At 46.2% G+C, this 12,857-nt stretch overlaps 1 protein-coding gene across 1 annotated transcript in view; it reads right to left on the minus strand.

Annotated features, from left to right (window-relative positions):
- The window catches only part of LOC137544096 (ribonuclease inhibitor-like), a 145,108-nt gene that overhangs the window by 55,538 nt on the left and 76,713 nt on the right, over positions 1-12,857 (minus strand). The window contains exons 5-6 of the mRNA XM_068265163.1: positions 9,472-9,636; positions 1,876-2,040 (exon numbers count right to left, since the gene is read on the minus strand). Of these exons, the coding sequence (XP_068121264.1) occupies positions 1,876-2,040; positions 9,472-9,636 (330 nt within the window). The remainder of the gene's footprint in view (positions 1-1,875; positions 2,041-9,471; positions 9,637-12,857) is intronic.

The raw sequence follows: 12,857 nt of genomic DNA on the forward strand, positions 1-12,857 counted from the left end.
CAAACCAGCCATAGTCCCCCCATAGCCCCTCCCCCACCCAATGGGTGTCACATATAAACAAAGCCAGGTGTACTGGGGGCTGCAGTATGGATGTACCCCCACAACAGCCACACACAGCCCACAATCCCTCCCCCAGTTACTGCAATTGGTGTCACATATACACAGAGCCAGGTGTACTGGGGGCTGCAGTATGGATGTACCCCCAAACCAGCCACAATCCCCCCATAATCCCTCCCCAGTCACTGCAATGGATGTCACATATACACAGAGCCAGGTGTACTGGGGGCTGCAGTATGGATGTACCCCCAAACCAGCCACAATCCCCCATAATCCCTCCCCAGTCACTGCAATGGATTTCACATATACACAGAGCCAGGTGTACTGGGTGCTGCAGTATGGATGTACCCCCAAACCAGCCATAATCCCTCCCCAGTCACTGCAATGGATGTCACATATACACAGAGCCAGGTGTACTGGGGGCTGCAGTATGGATGTACCCCCAAACCAGCCACAATCCCCCATAATCCCTCCCCCAGTCACTGCAATGGGTGTCACATATACACAGAGCCAGGTGTACTGGGGCTGCAGTATGGATGTACCCCCAAACCAGCCACAATCCCCATATAATCCCTCCCCAGTCACTGCAATGGATGTCACATATACACAGAGCCAGGTGTACTGGGGGCTGCAGTATGGATGTACCCCCAAACCAGCCACAATCCCCCATAATCCCTCCCCCAGTGACTGCAATGGGTGTCACATATACACAGAGCCAGGTGTTCCTGGGGCTGCAGTATGGATGTACCCCCAAACCAGCCACAATCCTCCCATAATCCCTCCCCAGTCACTGCAAAGGGTGTCACATATACACAGAGCCAGGTGTACTGGGGGCTGCAGTATGTATGTACCCACAAACTAGCCACAATCTCCCCATAATCCCTCCCCAGTCACTGCAATGGATTTCACATATACACAGAGCCAGGTGTACTGGGAGCTGCAGTATGGATGTACCCCCAAACCAGCCACAATCCCCCATAATCCCTCCACCAGTGACTGCAATGGGTGTCACATATACACAGAGCCAGGTGTTCCTGGGGCTGCAGTATGGATGTACCCCCAAACCAGCCACAATCCTCCCATAATCCCTCCCCAGTCACTGCAATGGGTGTCACATATACACAGAGCCAGGCGTTCCTGGGGCTGCAGTATGGATGTCCCCCCAAACCAGCCACAATCCTCCCATAATCCCTCCCCAGTCACTGCAATGGGTGTCACATATACACAGAGCCAGGTGTACTGGGGGCTGCAGTATGGATATACCCCCAAACCAGCCACAATCCCCCATAATCCCTCCCCCAGTCACTGCAATGGGTGTCACATATACACAGAGCCAGGTGTACTGGGGGCTGCAGTATGGATGTACCCCCAAACCAGCCACAATCCCCCATAATCCCTCCCCAGTCACTGCAATGGGTGTCACATATACACAGAGCCAAGTGTACTGGGGGCTGCAGTATGGATGTACCCCCAAACCAGCCACACACCCCCATAATCCCTCCCCAGTCACTGAAATGGATGTCACATTTACACAGAGCCAGATGTACTGGGGGCTGCAGTATGGATGTATCCCCAAACCAGCCACAATCCCCCATAATCCCTCCCCAGTCACTGCAATGGGTGTCACATATACACAGAGCCAGGTGTACTGGGGGCTGCAGTATGGATGTACCCCCAAACCAGCCACAATCCCCCATAATCCCTCCCCAGTCACTGCAATGGGTGTCACTATTGGGGAATGTGAGAATGGAAATTGATGATGAAATAAAGGGAAATAATTCTGCTGATCTCTGCTGCAATCAGGGCTGTTATACTCACTCTAATTCCTCTATCCGGCTTGTTGGCAGAGCCACCATCAGGTCACTGAATTCATCACCCCCCAGCTTGTTATTATACAGGTGCAGCTTCCTCAGAGTCTGGTTATTCCTTATGCCGGATGCCAGGTGGGGGAAGCAACTGGAGGGCAGATTACTACTCCCCAAACTGCAGGAGAAGAGAAGAATGTTACCAGAAATCTGTAAAACCTGCATACTATTTGTATGGATTTATGCTTACATGAATTAAACATTTTTTCATTATATTTAGAAGAATTTATATTTGTATCAATTCATAAAGTGGACCCAAATTAAAAATACAAGATTTCAGAAATAAAATCCATTTTTTAAATTATAATGATAAATAGCAGCATTTTTTTCAGCTGCATGATGACAAATATAAGATATTTTACATTTATTGGAGGAACCCCTCCCTTCCTTTCATATAGCCGGCATTTTTCCAGCAAACTGATGGAAGAGATAAAAAACAAAAACAAAAACAAAACACAGGCTGCTACTGATGATGTCACAGGGGAGGTGATCACAGCTTGTGTGAGATTTCACATAGACGACGCCCCTGTGAGGGAGGGTAGCTGATGACAAACACACCCATGATCTAAAACCTCCTACTAAGCTCTGAAGTAATGGCTGCCTCCTGTATAACCCTAGTTATGAAAAGAGAAAGGTGAAAAGCATGCACTGAAATGCTCATAGGCTTAAAGGAGTGTTTGTTTATCTTTGTATGTGTCAGTGGTGCAACTAAATATTTTGAATTAAAAAAAAATGTTTGGTTTGGGTCTGCTTTAAAATAAAAATGCTGTCATACGTATGTCCACAGCTAGAGGGCAGCATAATGTTATTGCGCATAAGGAATGCTGTTTGCTCTGTTACACAACCCAACTCTATTTTAATTTAATCTGCTGTATATGATATGTGGCATGAATATTCCAGTATTACCACTTGTAGGCAGCAGTTGGAACCTCATAGATATTAGTGAACAATGTACAGCCCTGCTACAGCGAGTTGAGGTCACCTCACACAGCAGACTGACTCACACAGGAGGGCACCCATCCCCCACATTGTCAGAATAGGGTAAATGGGATGATCTCTGTCCCATCTATATCAGTGTTACAGGGGGTGCCTATGGGCATGCAGGGGGTGTTTTTTACTTATAGGAAAGCCCAGGATGCCTCCTATCACCTGTGCAGAATGTGAGGTCTGTTTATTATAATCCAGACTGCAGACACAGAGGAGATGTTACCAGACAATTACAGGAGACTCCATCATGTGCTAAATAAAGGTGTCCCTACATTGATATTAGGAATTGCAATTAGTCTTTCAGTATGGATGTCCTTGCTTACATGTGAAATAGTGAGAAAACAGCATTTCTGTTACAGGAAACACTTTATAGCACTGAGGGAGCTTACACGGATTTTCATATGCTTTTTTCACACACCCTGCTCAGTAAATAGCTGTACATAATGTCGCATGCCATGTAACCTATGTGCATGTGCATGTTAGGTCTGGTTCACACTACAAGCACTTTGCTTATGTGATCCTGTAAGGGCTGGTCACACTGCAAGAGCTTTTTCTAAGGCCACTTGTGCGGTGGGAATCGTCGCAGGAAAAATTTGCATGCGGATGCGAATTTCGCATGTGGGTCTATGCGAATTTTCATGCAAATTTCCTATTAAATGCATTGTATGCGATTCGCATAGCGGTATGCGAATTCTGATGGCTCTGCCATGCAATTTTTTTCTGCACAGAAAAACGCAAAGGAATCCTGTCAAGTGGAAACAGTCCCATTCACTTGTATTGCTATGCGAATTCGCATGTGAAAAGGGCATGCGAATTCGCGATAGTGGAAAAGGGCCCTAAGTGCTAGTGATTTGTAAAGCTCTTGCTAATGTAATGCTTTGTGTGTGTTCACTTGAACAATGTGATTTTATAAAAAATCCCACATAGCATTGCATTAGCAAGAGCTTATCAAACCACTAGTGCTTAAAAAGCTCTTGCAGTGTGAACCAGGCCTAAGGGTGATCCCACTGGAGCAATTCATCTTTTAAGACCTGCCAAACACGGTGCCGGCAGCATTATCCAGTGACTGTGCGTCTTAAACATGCTGGAATACTGCAAAACCACAAGTGCCCATAAAATTGCAGAACAAAATAAGGGGAAAAAACCCTCTATACAATCGCATGGTGATTATAATAATGTTTGGAGATTAACAAGCCAGTACGTCCATTATTTATATATGTAGGGATGAGGCCGGGCTCACACTGGACATAATGACCTACTGACAATGCACAGCAAGGGACACCTGATTAGGTGATTTGGGAGGGGCTGGGGGTGGAGTTTTTATATTCTTATCATGTGTGATTTCCATAAAAAGCACTAGTGAGAACAGATGTTGGCCATCTCTGTAGACTGTCGTTGTGTGTCTCGGCATATATAGTACAGTTCCTTCTCAAAAAATTGGCATATTGTGATAAAGTTCATTATTGTCTGTAATGTACTGATAAACATTAAACTTTCATTTATTTTAGATTATTTACACACAACTGAAGTAGTTCAAGCCTTTTATTGTTTTAATATTGATGATTTTGGCATACAGCTCATGAAAACCCAAAATTCCGATCTCAAAAAGTTAGCATATCATGAAAAGGTTCTCTAAACGAGCTATTAACCTAATCATCTGAATCAACTAATTAACTCTAAACACATGCAAAAGATTCCTGAGGCTTTTAAAAACTCCCAGCCTGGTTCATTACTCAAAACTGCAATCATGGGTAAGACTGCCGACCTGACAGAAGGCCATCATTGACACCCTCAAGCAAGAGGGTAAGACACAGAAAGAAATTTCTGAACGAATGGGCTGTTCCCAGAGTGCTGTATCAAGGAACCTCAGTGGGAAGTCTGTGGGAAGGAAAAAGTGTGGCAGAAAATGCTGCACAATGAGAAGAGGTGACCAGACCCTGAGGAAGATTGTGGAGAAGGACTGATTCCAGACCATGGGGGACCTGCGGAAGCAGTGGACTGAGTCTGGAGTAGAAACATCCAAAGCCACCATGTACAGGCGTGTGCAGGAAATGGGCTACAGGTGCCGCATTCCCTAGGTCAAGCCACTTTTGAACCAGAAACAGCGGCAGAAGCGCCTGACCTGGGCTACAGAGAAGCAGCACTGGACTGTTGCTCAGTGGTCCAAAGTACTTTTTTTTCGGATGAAAGCAACTTTTGCATGTCATTCGGAAATCAAGGTGCCAGAGTCTGGAGAAAGACTGGGAAGAGGGAAATGCCAAAATGCCTGAAGTCCAGTGTCAAGTACCCACAGTCAGTGATGGTCTGGGGTGCCATGTCAGCTGCTGGTGTTGGTCCACTGTGTTTTATCAAGGGCAGGGTCAATGCAGCTAGCTATCAGGAGATTTTGGAGCACTTCATGCTTCCATCTGCTGAAAAGCTTTATGGAGATGAAGATTTCATTTTTCAGCACGACCTGGCACCTGCTCACAGTGCCAAAACCACTGGTAAATGGTCTACTGACCATGGTATTACTGTGCTCAATTGGCCTGCCAACTCTCCTGACCTGAACCCCATAGAGAATCTGTGGGATATTGTGAAGAGAAAACTGAGAGACGGAAGACCCAACACTCTGGATGAGCTTAAGGCCGCTATCGAAGCATCCTGGGCCTCCATAACACCTGGGCAGTGCCACAGACTGATTGCCTCCATGCCACGCCGCATTGAAGCAGTCATTTCTGCAAAAGGATTCCCGACCAAGTATTGAGTGCATAACTGAACATAATTATTTGAAGGTTGACTTTTTTGTTTTAAGAACACTTTTATTGGTCGGATGAAATATGCAATTTTTTTGAGATAGGAATTTTGGGTTTTCATGAGCTGTATGCCAAAATCATCAATATTAAAACAATAAAAGGCTTGAACTACTTCAGTTGTGTGTAATGAATCTAAAATATATGAAAGTTAATGTTTCTCAGTACATTACAAAAAATAATGAACTTTATCAAAATATGCTAATTTTTTGAGAAGGACCTGTATATGGGGGGGGGGGGGGGGGGGGTGTCCAGAAATGTTGTGAAAAACAATGGATACGGTGACTAGGGACATGTCTAAATGGATCTTAGAGAAAACACAGAATCTGCAGACGTCACCATTTAATCACTTTAATCACTTGTCTACAGCCTGGAAATGCCTTTATTTGTCACATATACACAGAGCCAAGTGTACTGAGGGCTGCAGTATGGATGTACCCCCAAACCAGCCACAATCCCCCCATAATCCCTCCCCCAGTCACTGCAATGGATGTCACATATACACAGAGCCAGGTGTACTGGGGGCTGCAGTATGGATGTACCCCCAAACCAGCCACAATCCCCCCATAATCCCTCCCCAGTCACTGCAATGGGTGTCACATATACACAGAGCCAGGTGTACTGGGGGCTGCAGTATGGATGTACCCCCAAACCAGCCACAATCCTCCCATAATCCCTTCCCCAGTCACTGCAATGGATGTCACATATACACATAGAGCCAGGTGTACTGGGGGCTGCAGTATGGATGTACCCCTAAACCAGCCACAATCCCCCATAATCCCTCCCCAGTCACTGCAATGGATGTCACATATACACAGAGCCAGGTGTACTGGGGGCCGCAGTATGGATGTACCCCAAAACCAGCCACAATCCCCCCATATTCCCTCCCCCAGTCACTGCAATGGGTGTCACATATACACATAGCCAGGTGTACTGGGGGCTGCAGTATGGCTGTACCCCCAAACCAGACACAATCCCCCATAATCCCTCCCCAGTCACTGCAATGGGTGTCACATATACACAGAGCCAGGTGTACTGGGGCTGCAGTATGGATGTACCCCCAAACCAGCCACAATCCCCCCATAATCCCTCCTCCAGTCACTGCGATGGATGTCACATATACACAGAGCCATGTGTACTGGGGGCTGCAGTATGGATGTACCCCCAAACCAGACACAATCCCCCATAATCCCTCCCCAGTCACTGCAATGGGTGTCACATATACACAGAGCCAGGTGTACTGGGGCTGCAGTATGGATGTACCCCCAAACCAGCCACAATCCCCCCATAATCCCTCCTCCAGTCACTGCAATGGATGTCACATATACACAGAGCCATGTGTACTGGGGGCTGCAGTATGGATGTACCACCAAACCAGCCACAATCCCCCATAATCCCTCCCCAGTCACTGCAATGGATGTCACATATACACAGAGCCAGGTGTACTGGGGGCTGCAGTATGGATGTACCCCCAAACCAGCCACATTCCCCCCATAATCCCTCCCCAGTCACTGCAATGGATGTCACATATACACAGAGCCAGGTGTACTGGGGCAGCAGTATGGATGTACCCCCAAACCAGTCACAATCCCTCATAATCCCTCCCCCAGTCACTGCAATGGGTGTCACATATACACAGAGCCAGGTGTACTGGGGGCTGCAGTATGGATGTACCCCCAAACCAGTCACAATCCCCCCATAACCCCTCCCCCAGTCACTGCGATGGATGTCACATATACACAGAGCCAGGTGTACTGGGGGCTGCAGTATGGATGTACCCCCAAACCAGCCACAATCCCCCATAATTCCTCCCCTAGTCACTGCAATGGGTGTCACATATACACAGAGCCAGGTGTACTGGGGGCTGCAGTATGGATGTACCCCCAAACCAGCCACAATCCCCCATAACCCCTCCCCCAGTGACTGCAATGGATGTCACATATACACAGAGCCAGGTGTACTGGGGGCTGCAGTATGGATGTACCCCCAAACCAGCCACAATCCCGCATAATCCCTCCCCCAGTCACTGCAATGGGTGTCACATATACACAGAGCCAGGTGTACTGGGGGCTGCAGTATGGATGTACCCCCAAACCAGCCACAACCCCCCATAATCCCTCCCCAGTCACTGCAATGGGTGTCACATATACACAGAGCCAGGTATACTGGGGGCTGCAGTATGGATGTATCCCCAAACCAGCCAATATCTCCCCATAACCCCTCCCCCAGTCACTGCTTTGGATGTCACATATACACAGAGCCAGGTGTACTGTGGGCTGCAGTATGGATTTACCCCTAAACCAGCCACAATCCCCCATAACCCTTCCCCCAGTCACTGCAATGGGTGTCACATATACACAGAGCCAAGTGTACTGGGGCTGCAGTATGGATGTACCCCCAAACCAGCCACAATCCCCCATAATCCCTCCCCAGTCACTGCAATGGGTGTCACATATACACAGAGCCAAGTGTACTGGGGGCTGCAGTATGGATGTACCCCCAAACCAGCCACAATCCCCCCATAATCCCTCCCCAGTCACTGAAATGGATGTCACATATACACAGAGCCAGATGTACTGGGGGCTGCAGTATGGATGTATCCCCAAACCAGCCACAATCCCCCATAATCCCTTCCCAGTCACTGCAATGGGTGTCACATATACACAGAGCCAGGTGTACTGGGGGCTGCAGTATGGATGTACCCCCAAACCAGCCACAATCCCCCCATAATCCCTCCCCAGTCACTGCAATGGATGTCACATATACACAGAGCTAGGTGTACTGGGGGCTGTAGTATGGATGTACCCCCAAACCAGCCACAATCCCCCATAATCCCTCCCCAGTCACTGCAATGGTTGTCACATATACACAGAGCTAGGTGTACTGGGGGCTGTAGTATGGATGTACCCCCAAACCAGCCACAATCCCCCCCATATTCCCTCCCCCAGTCACTGCAATGGGTGTCACATATACACATAGCCAGGTGTACTGGGGGCTGTAGTATGGATGTACCCCCAAACCAGCCACAATCCCCCATAATCCCTCCCCAGTCACTGCAATGGGTGTCACATATACACAGAGCCAGGTGTACTGGGGCTGCAGTATGGATGTACCCCCAAACCAGCCACAATCCCCCCATAATCCCTCCCCAGTCACTGCAATGGATGTCACATATACACAGAGCCAGATGTACTGGGGGCTGCAGTATGGATGTACCCCCAAACCAGCCACAATCCCCCATAATCCCTCCCCAGTCACTGCAACGGGGGTCACATATACACAGAGCCAGGTGTACTGGGGCTGCAGTATGGATGTACCCCCAAACCAGCCACAATCCCCCATAATCCCTCCCCAGTCACTGCAATGGATGTCACATATACACAGAGCCAGGTGTACAGGGGGCTGCAGTATAGATGTACCCCCAAACCAGCCACAATCCCCCATAATCCCTCCCCCAGTCACTGCAATGGGTGTCACATATACACAGAGCCAGGTGTACTGGGGGCTGCAGTATGGATGTACCCCAAACCAGCCACAATCCCCCATAATCCCTCCCCAGTCACTGCAATGGGTGTCACATATACACAGAGCCAGGTGTACAGGGGGCTGCAGTATAGATGTACCCCCAAACCAGCCACAATCCCCCCATAATCCCTCCCCCAGTCACTGCAATTGGTGTCACTATTGGGGATATGAGAATGGAAAATGATAATGAAATAAAGGGGAATAATTCTGCTGATCTCTGCTGCAATCAGGGCTGTTATACTCACCGTAATTCCTCTATCCGGCTTGTTGGCAGAGCCGCCATCAGGTCACTGAATTCATCACCCCCCAGCTTGTTATTATACAGGTGCAGCTTCCTCAGAGTCTGGTTATTCCTTATGCCGGATGCCAGGTGGGGGCAGCAACTGGAGGGCAGATCAATATTCCCCAAACTGCAGGAGAAGAGAAGAATGTTACCAGAAATCTGTAAAACCTGCATACTATTTGTATGGATTTATGCTTACATGAATTAAACATTTTTTCATTATATTTAGAAGAATTTATATTTGTATCAATTCATAAAGTGGACCCAAATTAAAAATACAAGATTTCAGAAATAAAATCCATTTTTTAAATTATAATGATAAATAGCAGCATTTTTTCAGCTGCATGATGACAAATATAAGATATTTTACATTTATTGGAGGAACCCCTCGCTTCCTTTCATATTGCCGTGATTTTTCCAGCAAACTGATGGAAGAGATAAAAAACAAAAACAAAACACAGGCTGCTACTGATGATGTCACAGGGGAGGTGATCACAGCTTGTGTGAGATTTCACATAGACGACGCCCCTGTGAGGGAGGGTAGCTGATGACAAACACACCCATGATCTAAAACCTCCTACTAAGCTCTGAAGTAATGGCTGCCTCCTGTATAACCCTAGTTATGAAAAGAGAAAGGTGAAAAGCATGCACTGAAATGCTCATAGGCTTAAAGGAGTGTTTGTTTATCTTTGTATGTGTCAGTGGTGCAACTAAATATTTTGAATTTAAAAAAAAATGTTTGGTTTGGGTCTGCTTTAAAATAAAAATGCTGTCATACGTATGTCCACAGCTAGAGGGCAGCATAATGTTATTGCGCATAAGGAATGCTGTTTGCTCTGTTACACAACCCAACTCTATTTTAATTTAATCTGCTGTATATGATATGTGGCATGAATATTCCAGTATTACCACTTGCAGGCAGCAGTTGGAACCTCATAGATATTAGTGAACAATGTACAGCCCTGCTACAGCGTGTTCAGGTCACCTCACACAGCAGACTGACTCACACAGGAGGGTACCCATCCCCCACATTGTCAGAATAGGGTAAATGGGATGATCTCTGTCCCATCTATATCAGTGCTACAGGGGGTGCCTCTGGGCATGCAGGGGGTGTTTTTTACTTCTAGGAAAGCCCAGGATGCCTCCTATCACCTGTGCAGAATGTGAGGTCTGTTTATTATAATCCAGACTGCAGACACAGAGGAGATGTTACCAGACAATTACAGGAGACTCCATCATGTGCTAAATAAAGGTGTCCCTACATTGATATTAGGAATTGCAATTAGTCTTTCAGTATGGATGTCCTTGCTTACATGTGAAATAGTGAGAAAACAGCATTTCTGTTACAGGAAACACTTTATAGCACTGAGGGAGCTTACACGGATTTTCATATGCTTTTTTCACACACCCTGCTAAGTAAATAGCTGTACATAATGTTGCATGCCATGTAACCTATGTGCATGTGCATGTTAGGTCTGGTTCACACTACAAGCACTTTGCTTATGTGATCCTGTAAGGGCTGGTCACACTGCAAGAGCTTTTTCTAAGGCTGCATTTCCACTTGTGCGGTGGGAATCGTCGCAGGAAAAATTTGCATGCGGATGCGAATTTCGCATGTGGGTCTATGCGAATTTTCATGCAAATTTCCTATTAAATGCATTGTATGCGATTCGCATAGCGGTATGCGAATTCTGATGGCTCTGCCATGCAATTTTTTTCTGCACAGAAAAACGCAAAGGAATCCTGACAAGTGGAAACAGTCCCATTCACTTGTATTGCTATACGAATTCGCATGTGAAAAAGGCATGCGAATTCGCGATGGTGGAAAAGGGCCCTAAGTGCTAGTGATTTGTAAAGCTCTTGCTAATGTAATGCTTTGTGTGTGTTCACTTGAACAATGTGATTTTATAAAAAATCCCACATAGCATTGCATTAGCAAGAGCTTATCAAACCACTAGTGCTTAAAAAGCTCTTGCAGTGTGAACCAGGCCTAAGGGTGATCCCACTGGAGCAATTCATCTTTTAGTTTCAAAAATCTTTTATTAAAGAGAAATAGAAAAACGGTACATAGTTGCCAGAGAGGCACCATCACCCAACATGGGTGGTGGAAAGGCATTGAAAGGCATATAAGTTCACAATCATTACAGAAGTATGAAACACTGTGATAGTTATGACATAGGTGGTAGTTGATTGTAAATCTAGGCTAAATAGTTACATCTGTGAGTATAAATATACAGGTATACAAAGGTACCAAAGCATAGTTGTGTACATAAAGTCACAGAAAAGGAAAGTAAAAAAGGAAATAAAGAAAAAAAAAAACAGTTGTAGCACTGGGGATACTGTATTTTAGGTATAAAAAGGGTTGAAATATATATATCACAGGGGAATATTGGCGGTAGTGTCATGGCGGGAGAAGTTAAGGCCAATGGGTGGTTGGCATGAAGTTGCTAGGTTGGAAGTGAGATAATATGACCCTCTTGCATTGATATTCCCTTAGTGGAAGTAGGCCTCCAGAACCGTTGGGAAGCTAATATTCCCTCTAAAGTCTACCCATGGCTCCCAAATGTTGACAAATTGGTCCATTGTGTCTTTAACTAAAGCATTTAGACGTTCGCACACCATTATATGATCTATTCTTCGTTCTAGTGTGGTCAAGGAGAGGGCAGGCTGAAGCCATTGGGAGGCTATATAGGTTTTGGCAGCCACTAGGATAAATTGTAGGAGTCTATGCTGCGAGTTTGTGAATCTAGGGGGTTTAAGGCCCAACAGGCAAATTTTAGGATCTTTTGGAATGTGGGGGGAGAATAAGTTAGATATCTTCCTAATTAACTTCGACCAGAACAGTGCAACTTTTGGGCATGTCCACCAAATATGGAAGGTGGTCCCATTGACGGTACAACCGCGGAAACAGTGGGCAGATTGGGTTGGGTCGATTCTGTGAAGGCGAACAGGGACTAAGTATGATCTGTGTAGGAGTCTAAGCGAGGACTCCAAATTGGAGGTCTGTAGGCTACCTTTAGAAAGGGTATCTAAGCATTGTGACCATTGTTCTTTAGTTAATGTTAGGCCAAGGTCCCTTTCCCAGTCTAACATATAGGGACATTTGTAGTCAGGTGGGGGTTGGTTGAAAGTACAGTATAAGAAGGATAAGATCCCTTTGCGCAGTGGGCTGTTAAGACAGATGCTCTCAAAAGAAGATTGCTGTGCTCCCTGGTCAGGTGGTATTAGGGGGTTGAGGTAATGGAGGATTGGAGAAGCCTTAAAGTACTCTAAGGGTGGTATATTTTTATCCTCGATTAATTGATTAAGAGTGTAAAGCTTGCCTTTCATTAAGAAGTCTCTGAGAGA

This window comes from Hyperolius riggenbachi, chromosome 1 (assembly GCF_040937935.1).
Source record: "Hyperolius riggenbachi isolate aHypRig1 chromosome 1, aHypRig1.pri, whole genome shotgun sequence".
Lineage (NCBI taxonomy): Eukaryota > Metazoa > Chordata > Amphibia > Anura > Hyperoliidae > Hyperolius > Hyperolius riggenbachi.